A 19,392-nucleotide genomic window follows, 5' to 3' on the forward strand; every position below is an offset into this window, starting at 1 on the left:
GCACATCTAACACACTGTTATAGCAAGGGTCCTATGAAATTGACTGGATATGGGCACTTCATTACTTTTTTTGAAATAGGACCTCTAATATCTTGGTAGAACACCAGAGTGGAGCAAAAGCCTAAGTCAGGTTGGTTTCAAGTTGTCTTTGGTCTTCACTGGCTTTGGGACTTAATATATATATAATATATATATATATGTACTTTTAGTATATATGTGAATTTGAAAGGATCAAAATATCTTTGAACATTTGGCCTTTAATGATGATATGCCCCCATTTACCTATCTGTATGTTGATAATGATTATCTTTTACCTTTGAGGTGTGCAGATCAAAGGGACCTTTTGAAATGATCTCGAGAAAAGAGATCCCTATTAACTGTAAAAGTTAAAGCTTACTGAGCCCAAATCAACTTCACATTAAACATGATATTTTTATGGTTTATGCAATGCTGGCTCAATGTTTCCCATAACTTCTGATTTCTCTAAGAATTTCCTGGAAGAAGAAAATTCTTCAGAAATCGCTGTTTCTGACTAAAATGCCATTGAAGAGTGTTTTTTTTTTTTTTTAATGGGTCTTTGTGCTTATTAAAAAGCAGTGCAATCAATTGCTGTAGCTCTACAAGGTTTTCCTTTAGTTATTCTAATGTTGATAAAAAAGGAACCAGGAATAGCTTGAACTGCTTTATTTGATACGGGTATTACTGGCAATGTATTTGCCTTAATGAGAAAAGCCAACACCACCGTGGACTTTTATTTTTCTTTTTCTTCTGTTGTTTTGTTTATTGCTGTAGCATTTTAAAATACTTTTATTTCAGATTCTGTGCTCAATTTAGGGCTTAAAGTAAATATTATGCTTTGCACTGCTGCTCAAATGAAGCTCATAGTGTAGAACCTACTGGTAGCAGAGTTTGACTTATATTTCACATTTCACAAATGTTATGAAGTCTTACTTAACAAAAAATCAGAGTTTCACAGCCTAAAGCTTGTTATTTAAAACCAACCTTTTTTGGGTAAATCAAACTCAGTACAACTTAGTAATAAAAGTTTACCTCCAGTACCTCCATAATTCCCTACAGTTGCTGAATAAAAACATGCTACTGCAATGCCACCCAGCTTTGTCAAACAGTAAGAAAATACCTCAGAAAGCATTCTTCCTAGTTTCACAGAGATTTATGAGCGAAAAAGAAAAAAAAGAAGCCCACTCTGTAATAACTTTTTGCAGCTGAAGGCTTATTTACAAAAATGTAATATTTGTCTTAGATTATAATTCACTGTAAGTAGAATTATTTCACAGATTTTTCATGCAGATTGGGTGCTACACATTTTGCCCTAATCCGTTTAAACAAGACTATCATTCCCCCAATCTAGACACAAGCTGTGATTCACCTCATGTAATTTCAGCCCTGGAGAAAAATCTGGTTTACAGGGGAAGCCAGCGGCTCAGCTCCCTCCAGAGCTGAGGGAGGGAAGCACAAACCTCTCGGGAGCAATTCCTCTCCTTCATGCAAGTCTAATGTAGGTGTAGAGCCCTGCTTTCCGTCTGAGTTGAGAAGGAGCCTAAATGCTGAGCTGAGCTCCGGATCTGGGGGTCACCTGCACCCAAACCCGCACATCCGAACCTTGCACAGGCATCCTTGCTAGCAGCACAGTTGTGCCTTCCTCTGCTGGTCACCCGACAGGGCCTTGTGTAACTGGGGCTGTAGGAAGTCCCTGACAAAGAGCAATAGCATTTCATTTCATTAAATGATCAAGAAGAACTACAGGCAAGGATTTATGTTTTCCAGAATCCCTTGCACCGGTAAGCTGTAGCCGAGCACTTACAATATAAAATCCTTGGACAGAAATTGAGACCTGCCTGAAGTGTACTTACTGCAGCGGGGTAGTGGATGACCTTGGATGAGGTGGCTGGGTACCAGTTCAGATAAATATTAAGTGGAACAATAAACTTAATGGTTCTTTTGAAAAATGCAGTGTGGCTCAGACTCTAATCTGGTTTGTTTAACAGTGAAAAACATTTTCCCTCATAAGCTTCATTTTTTTTTTTTCCCTTGCATGGACTTAGTTCAATTGGAGACTTCTAACTCTGTGCTACAGAAATAAAATGACTTAATGTGTACCTTTAAACCGGGTCATTAATCTTCCATCATTCACCTCCTGTATTATGCCTTAGCTTACATTTAATGGAATATTTAACTGCCTTAAGAGGAACAATAAATTGAAGTCAATGCTTCCCTTCAAGTTTTTATCCATAATTTCACAGAAATAAAAGAAAAACTGTTGACTGGGAACCATTGTGATGTTTTCTTAATAGCATTTTTTTGTGAGTATACAGTGAAATTCCATTTCAAAACGTGCTAACAAAATTAAAAAAAAAGAAAAAGAAAAAGGATGGTTTATAATTCCTCAGCTTCAAAAGCTGCAGAGTGTAATGCACGGAAGGGTTTTTCCTTGGTTATCCTGGGAGACCACACGCTTTTTAGTGCTTGATGCAGGGTTCTAAAAAGAAAAGCTTTTCTCCCTTGATTTTGAATAATATATTGTTCAAAAAATAAAGCATATCTTTGAGGACAGGTATCCTCAAAACACTTTCTAAAAATAATGAATTCAGAAATTCCCTTTCCACTGCTCACACCCAAATTTCTTTCCCCACAGAGGATTCAGATAATAGTAAACCTTTCCCAACCAAAACCTCACCCCAAGTATTGAAACGTGGAGCATACCCTGAAGATAGCAACACACCAGGTAGAAAATAATCCGTAACAATTTTCTGCAGAGACTTCAGATCTGTGGGCTGGTGCTTCATGCCCACCGCCAGCCTTCCTCTCGCAGGGAGATCCGTGGGGTTTCTGCAGTCAGGAGGGGTGAGTCCCTCTGCTCCCACAGAACGAGCACGTGGATGGCATCACCAACGAATTGTTTGGTGGAGACATAGGATGAGATCATAACACCAGGAAGCTAATTCCCCTCTGTTCCCAGTCACTCACAGGGAATCTATTTCACACTGGAAGAGCCCCAGAGTCCTACTCGGGCTGCAGCTGTCCTGGCACACTAACTACAGAACAAGACCCAGAAAAAGTGTTTCCATCCTATTACACCTGCCAAAATCATGCTCACATGACTGTTATGGTTTTAGTATGCCCCGCCTGACCTGCCATTGTGCCACAATTTTTAGAAAAATGAAAACTGGAAAATCCCAAGAAAATATTTCACAATCCCACATGTAAATACTCTGGCAGCTTTGAGATTCATTTTGCCATGTGCCAGGATGGTGGAGAAATGGCTCTGCCAGTGGAGTTCTGGGGACACTACAGAGACATGCTGGCTGCCAGCTGACTCTGCCGAACAGCCTTTTCCTGATCAACATCCTTTCCTTTCTCTTTCTTCTTCTCTAATTATTTATTTATTTTTAAGGAAGAATGCCTACAACATTAACAAATAGCTGTCACTGTACATATGTCATACCTCTGTGCCCACCAGAAAGATGGGATGTGCTCTGATGCATACCGACAATGATAAAAACTACAGTGGGGCCAAAGGGCCTGTCTGCTGCATTGAAAACTACTTAGAAGAAATGTAAATGAAATGTGATTTTAAAAGCTTTTTTCATTATTGACCAAACTTTTTTGTATTATGAATGAAGAGAAAGCAGTCTCTTGCCCCAACCCAGGCGAAGGTGCTGCATGAGACTGGCCCTTCCCCAGTCAATGCAGGCAGCAGTTTCCTGCTCTGTAGGTTTTGACCTTGTCCAGATGGTCTTCACAAGTTTCAGATCCTATTACTCATTCCTCCAGGAAGTACAATTTCTGGTGCCATGTAAGTGCCAAGAAGTAGGATCAAACTGATAGGTACATGGAGCACAGTGTGCAGGCTTCCACAGCCAGGTCAGTTGCACTGCTCTGCAAGCTTTACATATAAATCACGGTTATTGCTATTTACCCTCTAAGCAGGGAATCTGGCAAAGTTAGGAGTGAGTCCAATGCATCTGAACCAGATGGCCTTTGAAGAAGTTGTCCAGGAAATCATATATTTGTATCAAGTGTGCTCTGAGAGGATAGAAAGGAGCCAGGAATCTTAAGTGCCTCTCCATTCTCTGCTCGCTTATCCATCCCGTGGGATAGATCCCTTTCAGTCTTATTTGAGAACGAATTAACTTTCAAAATTGCTTTAGAATCAACTGAATGTGAATGGCAAGTTTTCTGTTGGCTTCAGGAAGCAGCACTGCAAGTGGGGATTTTTTGTTTTTATTTATTTTTCTGGGAGATTGCAAAATAGAAATCTCCCCCAGATTTCTTCCCTTTCTGCAGACAGCACACAAGATTAGTCCTAAGTGTAAAATCCAGCAAAGAGTAATAGAGAAATGAGCACAGCCTCGGTGTGTGCCAGGGACGGGGTTGCTCAGGGCTGAGGTGACACGTGCTCCTGCTCACCATGAGGCTGGTGGCTTTAGCACGCCTCCGGGATGAGCAGCCACGGTACTGTGCTCAGCATCTGCCAGCTGCCGTGCCAGGCTCCGCAGTCAGCCTTGGCGATGCCAGGGCAATTTGTGCCGACGCAGGCAAAGATCACAGAAACCCTCGTCACTTCTCTTGGCAACCTCTGTAATCACAGATGTGCAGAAAAGGCTGGGACAGGATGGGGTGTCAGGAGTCAGAAGTAAGGCCAAGTCAGATCATTAGGAACTGTTTTCCTCTGTCCCTAGTTTTTGTACATGGAAACAGCTCATCTTTTAAGGATAACCTTTCTGTTATCAGGGAGTCTCTGGCCTCTTTAACGACTTATCAGGGAAAGCATTCCAGAGAGGTATGGTTATTACACTCTTAGATGTGGAAAACCATGAGCATATACTACAAGGGCGTTACCAGATTTCACTCCTGTGTGAACAATTAGAGTTACACACATTCTGAGCAGATATTGTTAGAGATTAAAATGTGCTTAGCTTGCATGCTGACTGGAGACACACTGCTTGAAAATCTGCCTTTGCTCACATCTCCTGAAAAGGAGAGAGTAAGGTGCTAAGACACAAGCCTATATATATATATATATATGTGCAAATTTCGTGCTTTGCAGATGTGGGTCAACGTATTGGCTTCATCAAAAGGAAGCAGCTGAGCTCTCCTGAAAGGGAGCACACCTGCAGACGTGCTGCCACACTGACTCTGTGCACTGGATGTGGTGGAATGGGGGAAGCACCCCACAAGAGCTGTGCAGTGCATACATGGGGCCTGACACATATCATGCTCAGCTGTCATCCTACCAGGACTCTCTCTTGCTTCAGGGAAACAGGATTTGTCCCTTAATAGTGTTTGCTCCAGTCTTTGCAACTGCTATAATGTAGACCTTAAGCAAAGTTATGAATAAGACCAATTAGGAAAGTAACATTATTTTATTAAATCACATTAAGTATTAAGGGATCATAATTTACACATAGTCAGCATACATAATCTTATTCCTAGGGCAAAAAGTGTAACCCTAACTCGATATTAAAACCGGAGAGAAAATGAATCTGCATAACATCAAATTATTTAATGTCTAGATCACAATAACACATTGCAGGTAGTGAAAGTTATCTGGGCATCAGGCAGTAGTGAGGCAGCTTTAAAATGGCTTATATTAATCCTGGAAAATCAGTAATTCTATCTGAATTGGTATTTTCTCTTCACAGCTTTTGTTTGGATAAGTAAAAATTTAAAAAAGGAAAACAATTTTTTTTACAGTATTGTAGGAAGTTGAATAAAATTATTCTACTTTTCACTAACTGTAGAAGAGGTGTTTTGGTTAGACACTTATCTAATGTCCTTTTCTTCTTCTTCTAGATTTTGTATATTGTGAATGTTTCAGTATCAGTTGGGAATGGAAATCCAGATGGCATAATGGAGGTAAGAAACTTCTATTCGAGTCCTAAGGATAGCAATGACAAATTGCTGTAGAAAGGTCAAATACTTTGTGATAGTTCAACTCACTGGAGGCGGACTAGTTAATGAAAACCTTATCCAGTCGTTGCACGTTACACTCTTCCCTGGAAAATTTTACTTTTAACTTCTCTCACCCCTGTGACTGTTATAGAGCAGGGATTTGACTTTCCTCCAGTGTTTAATGAGATAGCGAAGGAAGCAGATGAAGACGGTATGTGACGTAGGATGGATAAGCATGGAAAATATCAATAGTAGCTCAGTATACACAACAGTGAAGGGTCAAAAGGATGAATACGTGCTGGCGTTAAGTATCAGCGCTTCCAGCATGTAGATAGCACTCTTCAGAAGCAGAAGGCATAGTCTGCCCAGCCTCACGCCTGCATTTCCATTCTGAACACTGAGAGCAATCACATAAGCTCTGATAGCATTTTGGTAGGTATGGCCTGTTGTGATGAGTTGTAATCAGCGTTTACTTCACAGATAAAAAGAGCTCTAAAGTCAATGACAACAGAAACACAATTTTTCCTGTTGATTTCTTTCCTTTTGTGCTCCTAAAGTGGCTTCTTTTCATTTCAGCCCAAAGAGACCACAGCTACGGTTCACTTCCATAATGACACAGCTAGGAAAGAGCAACTCATTTCAACCAAATCCTGCTTCTCCTGGAGGCCTCAGACACTTAACCCTGACAGTCTCTCTTTGAAGGACAAATTATCGTTATGCTAGTACTACTGCCCAGGAAAAAAATGTGTATAGTAGGGTTTACATGCCAAATGGCTGATTCTAATCTACTATTGTCATCGTTTAGTAATCATAAAGGTAATAGGTGTGTTTTATCTAAGCACGCTGCATAAGTGTTTTGTGTTTTGGAAATCCCAGCCATGTTTCCTGCTCACCTGGTGCATGCTATGGGACAAGCAGATGTTCAAATATCAGAGTAACTATTAAATTTCCATCAATCAAACCAAAATAGGATGCATGTTTCTAGTTTGAGCCCCCTGCTATTTGATCTGCGTGTAAAATGTAGTTATTTTTTAAAAATAGTGCAGTTTTAAAACACAACATTGAGCCATTCTAAATGAGTACCAATACTTCGCAGAAGCCTGGACTCTGACCTTTCCAGGATACACTAGCACTAATGATACACCTTAGAAACTAGCAAAGCTCCTTTATCCATTATGATTAATGCAGTTTTATTTGGACCATATGTTGTTCTTCCAACATTAGACAGATCTGATAGCACCAGCTTAGGAACTGGCTTAACTTCTGAAGATATAAATAGCCTTACTGAAACCAGGGAGAGCTCAGTACACACTAAAATAAAGCCTGTGCTTAGGCAGTTTGCTCCATTAGGGTTATAGGTGTGAGAGAGAGACTGAAAGTTCAGGTCTCATGTGCAAGAGACCCGGCTGAAAGATGTGTAATGGGTGCAAGTGAAAAAAGTGGGGAAAAAAAAAAAAATGGGTGTTCAGGGCTGTGCCCCACATCCCAACACAGAGCAGACAAGGTGCGATGCTAGAGGTAAACCTGAAAGTAGCATTTAACTGACAAATGTCAGATGTATGTCCCTAAGTTTAGATCCCCAGACTGCCCACTCCCGACACCACTGAGCCCCAAATCTAATTGGTGCAGAATTTACGTGCTGCTGAGGCTCCCTTCTTCATCTGGCTTGCAAAGCTCAAATTAGCAGGCACTTTCAAAATGAACCTAGCAGAGTAATTTCTGCATAAAACACAACCTGGAGAGCAGAGAACCAGACAAAGATACTGCTCTCATATCAAAGCAGCAGTGTTTTGAGGACCTGTTACTGCCCCACAGGTGCTGTGGTCCCAGCCCGCGTGTGGCTGAGCAGAAGGGATGGCGCGCGGATGCAGCCAGGGAAAATAGTCACTTTGGGAAATTGTGCTCCATTCCCACCCCTTCATCGCAGCATCCCCTGACAGCTGAAGAGCTGCGATTTGATCAGTTTCTGCACTGATATTAACAGACCTACAGTCCAAGATATAAAGCGCAGCTGAGAGAGGAAAAAGTCCAGAGGCTTTTGCTTGAAGGGCTGTAATAGTTTTATTTCTCCTGCACAGATTATAGAACAATTTCACTGTCTCAGGTTTATACGGTGAATAGAAAATTCAGTTTCAAGTGATTGGGTTTAGATTTCCAAGTAGCTGTTAAAATAGAGCCCAAATATAATGGAACATTGCTGTCATCTGAGGGCTCTTTGGTGTTCTTCATGAAAGGAGCTCAGTTCAAAAAGGAATGAGTACCTACAACCTAAAATATCTCGGCACATTTGACAACCTCATTGAAAACCTCAGCGGAGAGGCCTATTCTCAATTTTACAGGTGACAATCGAGGCAGAAAGTGTGGGGTTGCGTGAATGTTTCTTCTACTGATGTTCACAACTTTGTTTGAACAAGTCTTCGCCCAACAGTTTTGCTCATACCCCGTATCAGCAAAGCATTTGGACACATTCTGTACCTTAACAGTGTGAGTTTTCCCAGTGAATTCTTTGACAGTTCCCTGCCCTACAAATCTTTAAAGATTCAGGGCTTGGATTCACACAGAATGTGGCACAAGTAAGAAAGAAAAGTATGTGATGGTTTCTTATTTGTTTCTGTATTTGTGGCATTTTCTACTGCTTTATAAAAGTGCTCGTTATCACAGCCTCATCTACCTTGTCATCTGTACTGAGACAAGGAAAGAAAACATTTGCATATATAATGAAGAAGGTAAATAAAGCACTGCCCTGTAGGTTCTTCATGGAAAAACCTAGGATATTGCTGATACTGTTGCCCCTCTTTGGTTGTTTTATGCGAAGATTCAGCCATACATGTCAGAAATGGTGCGTGGATATGAAGAACTAATCAAGAGCAAGCTGCTGGAGAGCACAATACACACAATACTTAAATGGTACCAAGTTCCAGGGTCTCACAGCATAAATGGAGATGTCTCATTAAAGAGACCCATCACTGTATACAGAATCCTTTTTTACTAATCATCTCCTCTTCTCCTTTTTTCTCACTCTCAGTGCTTTGGTTTGTGATCTGCTTCCAAAAAAAAAAAAAAAATAGAATTCTCTAGCTTGGAAAGCAAGAAATCAAATTTCAAAGTTAATACCTGATTCTCATCTTCGTGTATATTTTATTTTGTTTTCATTTTTAGCTGCTGTGTAAATTTTCCCCTCTCCCTTGAGAAATTTTGCTTGGAAACAGACCTGAAACTTCACAGCTTTTATTCCCTTTTTCCTGACTGTCCTAATCCTTACAATACATAACTTTGAGTTCTTTGTGGTTGTTGAGCTGCTTCTCTATTCATCTTTGAACCATCTTGGTGGCTGAGAAATAGATAGCAATACTAACATTGAACAACAGTAAAATAGAGGTAGTAAAAGGGCTATTGCCCCCAAATTCACAAAAACAAATCTCCACATGATTAACAAACAGCTTTTTGGCTGGTTGAATTCAGCTCTGCCTGCAGGCAGAACTGTGCTAAGGATGCTTGGGTACCTCTGCCACCACTTCCAGTTCCCAGCTGGCACCCAGGGTGAACGTTCCCAGGGGAAAGGGATTTCAGACCACAGGAGCTGAAAACCCAGACTGCCTACGCCTCAATTTTCAGTGTTTGAGGAAAACCAACCTTGAGTGGACCATAGACTTTTCAGTGTTCAGACTGCCAGCTTTCCCATAGCAATGTATTTCCAGTGGCAATACAGGTCCAGTACTACTATGTTCTCCTGCAAGGACCAACCTGTGTTATAATTTGTTTAAAGAATCCATACTGTTATTAGCTGAACATATCCACTTTTGGCTGACCCCTACCTATTCATAGCAGAGAGAACCAAGGGACAAATTATATCCTTCTGCTTCTGATGTAGATAAATATGATCATATAAAAATTACTCCTTCATTTACGGAAATTGCCTTTCAGTCTTAAAAGAGATGTGTGTGTCCACTGTACCTCTTTCTTGATCAGATATTATTTGAATCATCATCTCTATGATTCACAGTATGCACCCTTATAATTTTTCCAGCTACATCTCTTAGTAATATCTCCAGAGAGAACTAATTATGCATGCAAAGACGACTCACAGAAAAACTGTTGCTAACAAATCATCCAAAATCCCAATTCTTAGCAAGTTTTTCTTTTCTCTTCCTGCACTGATATGATCTTTTTGTTTCAACCCTCTTTTAACTGTTTTACCTCCAGTCCCTGCTCCTCCAGTATCTTTCGAAAGGAATGATGCTAATAACAGACAGAGTTCAAATCAGTTATTTTCTCTTTTTGTCAAAACTTACTGAAAGAAAAATAAGATAAAGATATCAAAACCTGTCCAATAAAGAAATCTTTGCCTTCCCAGCCTCCTCAAGGAATCATCTCGAGGAAGTGTGATTTGTCTCTGATGACAGAGACAAAATTAGAGAATGTACTAAACAGTCACCTGTGAGAAGGTGGGATTGGATTTTTCATTACATTTGTTAAAGTATAAAAGCCCTCATCACTGTTCAAAAGAGAACCATCACAGAACCTTAACATGATTTTACATCTGGTCAAGAGATTGCTCAGAAATGATATGTTAGTAGAAAACATAGACTATAATGTGCCACACAGGAAGAAATTCATATTGCTTGGACCATCAAGGAATGGTTTTAATATTTTTAATTTCAGGAGGGCTGTATTTGGTAACTCAAGCAATGGAAGCTGATTACATAGCATTTTAATTATACGAAAATGCTGTGTTTTGAAGGCAGCAGACTCCAAATGAACTGGGAAAAATCTTGCAGAGGAATCAGAATATCCTTGTCATTCCTAAGAGTCCATAGAGTTTCTTGTGAAGAATTTTTTTTTTTTAGAAAAAATAGTTTTACTCTGATGTTGCACAGCAGCAGACAAACTCTGAGAACTTGCGAACACTTCCTTTGTCTTTTCTTGCCAGATTTGACTCAGAAAGGGCAGCGAGTACAATACAGACAAAACCCCCCAGTTTAGCAACACTACACCTTACCCATGCCACTTGTTGGGCACTGTACTGCTCTATGGCTTGTGTCCTTGCACTGGGTGTTCAGAGGCCGGTGCTGTACTGAAAGCACGCACAACACGGACTCCTGATGGCTCTTGAACAGGAGGACGTTTATTGCCATTTTTCACCACTACATATACTTTCCCTGTAGCCCCACACGCTGTCCACGTGCCCGGATCTGTCTTACAATCGGTTAGAGACCCTCAGACACGCGCCTTGAGCCAGCCGGCAATTGGCCACTGTCCAAAACTCATCTTTAACACTGTAGCCAATTTACTTTATCTCATCCTTGCTCAAGTTTTTGGTTCTACCCCTGTTTTCCTCGTTATCTCTACCTCAGGGACATGTGAAACAGCGCGAAGCCACCTGCGAATTCCTTTCCCACAAAACTGCACAAAGCTCCCTGCGAATTCTTCTCCCACACTCTACCAAACTGCCCATTTTACAGACCCTTTCTGTTCATATTTTTAGTGATTTTTTTGGTCTTTATAGGACCCCAGGTCAGAAGGATTGTTATAACTAGAGGTGCACAGCTAATTCTTCAACTTATGGAGTTCATTAATGTAATTCATTTTTATTTAATAAAAATTGGCTATTTCAATTTGCTTAAATCAACAGGAGTATCCCATGCCCTCAGCACTCACAGTAGTATCTGAGAACGTAAGAACTCATTGGTTTAAAACTAAAGGCTTAGACTGGAGTTCTTTGCTGGATCAGTGTGCAGAGGGACTACCTTCCTTGTAAAGCTATCCCAAAAGTTTTATCAATAGTCAGAATTTCCTGTTTGGCCTCACATTTCTCTGACATTTTGTGACAAGGGTTTTTTCATATGGCCCTATAATTCCTTATACAGATGGATCCTGACTGCTGATATTTTCAAGTCATATTTAACACTATTGTACAACAATCATTCAAAAATGTGTTCACATTCTTCCTTTTCTAATCAATAGCTAAAGCAATTGGCAGTAAAAGTCAAATAGGAAATTATGAGAGCTTAAAGGAGAAAATTGCCCCAGTATGCCCTTCTCAAAAGTCTATAAGAAACTGATTTCATTACAAGTTATTTCCCTAGGTTTGGGCTTTTCTCAATTGCTGATGATTGATGTGGCAAATTTTATTTTCACATTTAATAGATTTTAATCTGTAAAACATTTCTGTATCAAAATGAATCTGGAGATGCTTTTTATGAGGTTTACCTCCCAATAAACTCCTGCAGAATTCTCCCAAGCTGGCAATGAGCCTGTCATTTCAAGCTTAGCAGCATATTCTCAGCAATAGTTAGAAAAGCTGTACCCTTGTGACAGCTTTACAGTGCAGTAATATCACTTTGTCCATAACCTTGAAGAAGCTGCTGTCCGGGTTACTACTGTCACATTGGAAAACATTTTTCTTCTTTCCGGTATTAAGTCTATAGGTCTGCAAGTGACAATAATTAAACACAAAGCTAGGGTTTGGGGCCCAGTGCACCACCTAGAATAAGCCGATATAACTCATTTGACATAAACAGCCCTGCGTTGCCTCTCATACAAAAAATCTTGCCCTCAATAGATAAGAATTTGTAAAGCAACGAAATAAATCAATTGCAGAGGCAATCCATAGATTTACAATATCACTAGAAAAGAAAGAAACATCTTTTAGACAGAAAAATCTTGACTGCGGTGGAACCACCATTTGGCAACACCTGCTAATGTGGAAAGAAATATTTAGTCTAACTTTGAGATTTTTTTTTATTATTTTAGTTCTGAGGATTTCCACAGTAGAAGTTAATGTCTTACCCTAAAAGTAGATTTTCTTTCTTTACAATAAGTAAATAAATAAAAAAGAAAAAACCCTACCAGCAAAGAACTTTACTAGGAAACTGAATTGCCCTCTCAAAAATGCAGCCATCAACAAAAATGGGAATCTTGACTACAGCCATTTCTCCTGGCTGCACATCTCTTAACAAAAAATAATGGAACTGAAGGAACAGCAAGAAGATTAAATATCAAAGAAGGATTTATCTAAGTGAGTGTGAGCTTTTCCATATCTATCTGCATACAGAGCCACCTAGAAAGGGACAAGTTTTGTGTTTTGGGAAGCTACCTATAACCTTGGCCCATTACCTACAGAGGCATAGTCTACATGCCTATCTATGACCCTTCTCAGAAAGTCAACAAAGCTCTGGCACCAAAAATGGGAGAGCCTCTGCAAGCAATGGATCTGAACATTTCTATATGAAAAGAAATCTTATGCAAATAACTGTGAGATCTCAACACATGCAAATACTTGCTTGTATAAGGCCCTAGTGAGATTACAAGAAGAGATACAGTATTGTGAGACAATTCCACATACAGCTCCAGCATCCAAGCCTTTAGAAACCCAGGCAAAGTCCCATGTTTCAAGTAGTAGCTGTTATTCTATTACACAGCCAATAAATGTAACTAACATATCTGTCATTGTAAAAGGGTATTTTGAAAACCCCAAATTTATAACTCATATTATTTGACCTTCCTTTAGCAACACACACACCAAGTGGAGTACTGCCCATATTCACCTGTGAAAGCTGTATTGCTCATCTCCTGGAGATAAAGGAAAAAACCTGTCTTCATAAAATTGGCAACAAAACTGAACAAGGGGGAAATGGCATTTTAAATCAGATGTGCTACAGTTTTCATGGTTAATGCAAGTCTTTAAACTTGATTTAGGTAACACATGACTGTGTTACTGCAGCAGGCTTTGCTCTGAGAAAGAAAGGGCATTGTTTGATTGAGGGTTTGTAGCTTTAAATAAGAACAATTAAAATGTATTTGATGTTTGAAAACAAACACACTTGTTTTCTTTATTGACTTTTAAAACCTGCCAAGCTGCTACTATTGAACCTGTCAATGGGCTCATGCGATGATTATAGACAGGAACACAGTGACTTTATTTTGAAAATATACAGGAAATGCTCTTGTTCTGGTAACTCAATTTTAAGATCAATATCATTCAATTATTTAGCATTTTAATCTTACTGATAGTGCAGAGAGTACTACTGTGTGTAATGGAGGAGGGAAGCTCTAGGATTATTTATTGGATACTGCGTGCTCATGACAGACTGGAGCTCACACTTGTAGGGTAGCTTTGAATAAATTTTATAGAGATGATCCTGACTCATCCTGGAAAGCTGTGTTTCTGAGCTGGTGGCAGAACCAGCTCTCAGCCATTCCCACGAGGCATCATTGAGATGTCAGCACTGGGGCAGTGGGGGGCTGCAACCCTGAGTGCTCAGCAGCAGGGCTTGTGATGGCAGAGAGACAGCAGGGGTCATTCTCTCAACCCTGTGGCTGTCCCTGGGGTGCTGGTCCCAAGAGCTGTTTGATAGCATGGCCCCAGAGCAGCAAACATGCTGGGAAACCGAAGAGAAAAATGGGGCAAGTGACTAGCAGAGAAACAATCCACAAACATTTGGTCTCAGGGAATGGGCTTTGGAAGTTTTTCTGGGAAACTGGAGGATCTGAACCTTCTCCCCACACTTACACTGAGGCGGAAGGTGTAATGGAAAGGTCTCTGTGAAAGGCTTTTCGTGGTTATTTTCTGTCCAGGGATTTTCTATGGGATAGCATTATCACTTGTCACTAAATATTTAAGAGCATTACGCAAGAAAATACATACTGTCATTACAACTCAACACAGCAACAGCTATCAATATTTTACAAAGAGAACTGACATAAGCCAGAGCTTGAGGATCGCTTGACTTTTTTTTTTTAAGCTTGCTATTTGTCATCAATTAATTAGAATTCACAATTTGGAACCAAGATTTGTTTAAGAACACCCAGGAAGCCAACGGCACTAGTCATTTCATAGTTTTGTGCCTCCTTTTCTGAATGTTGTACAGCTGGGAAAAGTATTGTATCACATGGGAGATGCAAGCTGAACATTTACCAAAACTTGCGGCAGGATTATTTTCTGTACATTAACTATATCTTGTATTTGGAGTGGCACAGACCACTTTGAAGGTCTGAAGTGAAGTTTGTGCTCTGCTTCAGTGCTGTAAAAGTAGCACTTAATTTTCACAATAAATGAACACACACTACTAAAAATGTACAGTGAGCACTCTTACACACTCCTTTAAGAGCTGCTAGAAAAGAATTTGCTATACTGTAATTTGAGAACAAGATATATGGGAATATGTTGGCATGACCCAAAGAGTGTACATCTGCCCTGTTCACCTGTTTGGCATCAGACTCCTCATGCAACTCAAACCTGCTTTGGCTCACTGTGCACTTTTCTCCTTTGGAACTGGGTGGCACTTCTTTCCTGTGATTCTGTGTTTCTGTTTATTACCTCATATCTAAAATCCTTGCGCTTATAGACATAATTCAATTTAACATCTGTTCAGATAAAAGTAAAAAAAAAAAAAATCTACTGATTTAAGAGAAGTCAGGAGCTTTATCCTTTGTGAAGCTTCTGTTTCTGGGTACTTTCCTTTTTCCCAACATTTAAGCTGCATTTGTACAATATGGAATTATTTTTCCCTGAGATTAACGTAAATGGAGTTTGAATATATTGTAAATTTACAATGAAGGCCTTGCAGCACTTTCTATAAGTGATCAGATTCTGGATTAATCTAATTCACTCTGGGAACCCATTCCACAGTGAAATCTTCATTACTGAAAATACCTTAAAGATTATTACTGTTTCTCTATTGATTTTACGGATGATGGAATCCTTGAAATTTTGTGGCTAGGGTCTGAAATGGACTCTTTCCTCTCTCTTGGTTAACTGCAGCTACAAATTGTATAATTCATGTCTCTGCAGTGAATAAATATGATTGTGTTGAACTATAAATTGCAGTTAGGAATCAATACGTTATATCCAAGAGTGTTTATGGAGAATGCTTCTATCCTTCTAAAATGATGTAATACAGCTGCATTTTCTTTCCTTTCCTTTTTTTTTTTCCCCCTTCTTTCTTTTTTTCCTCTCTCCTATTCTCAGATTTACTGTCGTTTGATTGCAATTCATTACGTGCAAAGGTTCTGCTGGAATTTGCTATGGAAAATTATCAGGACGTTCCTTTCTCTATTGCTATTGTACTGAACTGCTCTCAGTGAAATCCCAGGGCATACAAATTGAATAAGTTTATAGATGTTAGTAATCTCTGTCTAGAGACTACCAATCTCCCTCCTATTAAACCACAATATCCACACAATTAATTGATCAGTTAAGGAGGAAAAATCAGTCTTGCAGTTCACTCAATCTAACTTTTCTGATAAGTACTGCACACAGAGTTGAAATAGAAGGAAATAATTTTCTGCTTAAAAATCTTCCCATGACATTGCATTATGCTATCAGCTATTAGAAGGATCTCAGTAACTTTCTTTAAAAAAAGAACACGTTAAAAGCACAGTTGAAATCAGTGTTAGACAAATATAGATTGCACAGAGCTATGAAATGAAAACAAATTAAAGAGTGCTTTGTCATGCTACTTGATTTTAGCAAACATGAACATCTTATCTATTTGTAATATTCCTTCTGAATACTGTTTCATATTAATATTAAACTGGTAATATAGAAATATTGTATAGCTGAGCAGTAACAGAGAAGAAAAAGTATGGCAAAGTAGATGTAGTTTTGAACCCTGCCCCACTGAAATTGTGAATTCTGCTGTATGTTTCAGTAAGACCAGGACCACCAGTTCTAATTTTAAGTTAATCCAGAAAAATGTATTCTTCATGACTTCAGTAGAGCTGAATCACTTGCCCTTTTAAAGGGAAAATAATCCAGTTTTGACAGAGACTTTTTTTTTTTTCAGAAAAGATTTTGACAAATAATGATAGTAAGTTGGGAAAGAGACAACGAATGTAGTGCTCTGTGGCTAATTGTATGCCTGGAGTACAAAATCTTTTTGTAAGAATAAAATGCTATGATAGCTGCCAAGTATAAAATCTATCTGCACAGAGCAACCCCCAGAAATTTCTATTTTAAGCAATCTAGAACTTCTGAAATAACTGTCAGGTTAAGTGAATTATTTGCCCTAAGACACGGAAAAAAAAAAAAAAACCACAAAACTTTGTCTTTACTCAAAAGAACTATTTTGCCCTCTTTAAAGTTTTATTTGTATTATGTGATTACATGGATACCTAGTTTACTCTTTGCTGTGCTGAATTATTAATTTCATATCTAAACATTTCTTTTTGGCTAATGTATTTTTTTTCATAACAGAATTCTCACTGGAAATAATTTTCAGTTGCATCTTGAGTTCAAACAATTCAAGTGAAATAAGAGCAAGGTTAAATACTAATTCTATTTTTTTAATATAAATTCTATATTTGTAATGCTAATACACTAATGGATGTGGTTGCTTCTTGACACAGCAGCCTGTGCTTCCGGTCAGTAATTAATTTTAATATCTTCATTGACTTGCAGGACAAAACATGACTCAAACATCACTAGGTTACAACTAGCATTGTGGCTAATGTTTGAAAGATTGCAGAGGAATTTGATTACTTGAAATTGCTACCAAGAACTAATGCACTGCAGTGTGTGCAGCGTTAAGGAGTTAAAGGCTCAGTGAAGGAATTCACGGCCTAGCACTGAGGTGCTGCAGGAGTTGGCACCTGAGCCAACTCCAAAACTAAGCAAGCCTCCTCAACTTTTTAGGCATCTGTGGGAAGATAACTGCTTCCAAAGGGCACTTCAAAGCCCCTGTTTGCCGAGCTGAGAACTGCCTACAACTGGTCAATAGGAAATATGAAACTAAACCCAGGTCTCCAGACAGATTAATTACTTGGATAGATTTATATCCCAAGTGTGTCCAGAGGTAGAAGTCAAAGATACAGGGATAGGTTTCTGCCGGACACATTCTAAAAAGAAATAATCCTGTCTCAACAAAATCCTGCAGCAGGCAGGCATTTTGTTCCTCTGTACCTGTTCAAATAGCATCAACACACCGTTCACGTAGCCAGAGACAAAAGCAATGAAGTACGAAACTTATTTATTCAGAATGTTTCTTCCGTGTAAGCCCAGTCCTGCTTTCCCCCTGAAAAGAAGAGATGTGTGTAGAAGTTGCCTTGTACATTGGAAAGAGAGTGGAGCACTCTTCTGGACAGCTCTTCCTTCACTGGCTCAATGAAAATCCCCCAGCAGTTTTTTTTTTTTTTTAATCCAAACTTCAGTTTTTTACCTCTTTCTGCTAAGCTTGCAAGACTTCTAAACAATACCATTTTCAATAATTCACTAAGTAATACCTAATGTCTTAAAACTTTTATAGCACTTCAGGTTGCAAGCTGGAAGAGTTTTTACAGCCTCTGAGTCTGCTACAAATCAGAGAATTCATTATACAGCAAAATACCCTCTCAAATTGAGACTGGTTTTGAAAACAAGCCTATTTTTTCTGCTATGATAGTTGCAAAATAAGTGCAGCTCTTAAGGCAAATAGACTCCTTCACCTATGAAATAAGTGTTAAATCATTTGCCAGGCAGACACTGTAGTGCAGAAAGGATTCCCGCTGGCCTCCTTCCCCAAAGCGACCTAGGCAAAGATTCATTTTTAATCAGCTATGGAGAGGCTGGAAAGGCTCAGGTTACTGCAGATCAGCTGGTTCTGACAAGGCTACAGCTTGTTCCTGGGTGACCCTAGCTATTCCTCTAGTAAACTATTCAGTAGAGAAAGGATATATTTTTTTTTCCTCCAACATTTAGTTCAGGATAGGGGGGAGATACACTTATGCCCTGAAATATGAGAAGCAGAGTTTAATCACAAAAAAGCTAAAGAAATATAAATGGAAATGAAAAATAACCCTGGACTTAATGCTGTTTGTCACTCCCTCTTATCTCGTGCAATATCAGGAAGAGTGTGATTGCATTTCTGTGCTCCAACCAAGCTGCTTCTAGGAAACAATGGCAGACAGAGTAAAGCAACGGAGATGCCAGTTACTTTGGACAGAGGCAGAATGACAAGTCTTGTGGCAAGGCAAACTGATAACATTTCATTATTTTACTGTGCTTTATAATAGAAACTGAAATAAGCTTTGGTTGTCTATAAAGCAAGCCCAGAAAATTTGTCAGTTTTATGCAGAATACTCCCTGAACCTCTTTGTTGTAGCTCTTTTCCTTGGAGAAATGTAATTTCTCCCCCACAAATCCAAGTTTACTCCTGGTCAGGAAAGATTCAGACCCATCATGGGAAACTGCCGGGTTGTGTCCACTTCCTGCCCGCTGTTAGGAGCGGAAAACTCTTGGAGGTTATACCTGGCAAGGACCGCTGAAAACTTCTCAGCTGAAGGTGCCACCAAAGTGGGTGAATAAGACATTCTCAAACTGACAGCTTGCATCTAGTTAAAGGCTGGATCCATTTAGCATTTAAGAATCGGAAGGCTTATGCTTTGATGGAGCAGTTGTGAGCTGTCAGCTTTGGATCTAAGAACATGCTTTTGTTGCCAGAAAGATTTCCCTAACTCTCACAGCATCCCTGTCCACTGCACCTCTCCCATTTTGTTAATGTC

General features: G+C 39.4%; 1 protein-coding gene across 3 annotated transcripts in view; it reads left to right on the forward strand.

The window, feature by feature from the left end:
* The window catches only part of CBLN4 (cerebellin 4 precursor), a 117,342-nt gene that overhangs the window by 61,922 nt on the left and 36,028 nt on the right, over nt 1-19,392 (forward strand). For 2 of the 3 annotated variants that reach the window (XM_083801590.1, XM_083801592.1), the window contains exon 4: nt 5,815-5,877. In XM_083801590.1, coding sequence (XP_083657716.1) covers nt 5,815-5,877 — 63 coding nt within the window. Of the gene's footprint in view, nt 1-5,814; nt 5,878-6,489; nt 8,492-19,392 lie in introns of those variants that run through there. The other variant, XM_083801593.1, reaches the window with a different exon arrangement.

The sequence above is a fragment of the Anser anser genome (genome assembly GCF_964211835.1).
Source record: "Anser anser genome assembly, chromosome: 16".
NCBI classification, from domain to species: domain Eukaryota; kingdom Metazoa; phylum Chordata; class Aves; order Anseriformes; family Anatidae; genus Anser; species Anser anser.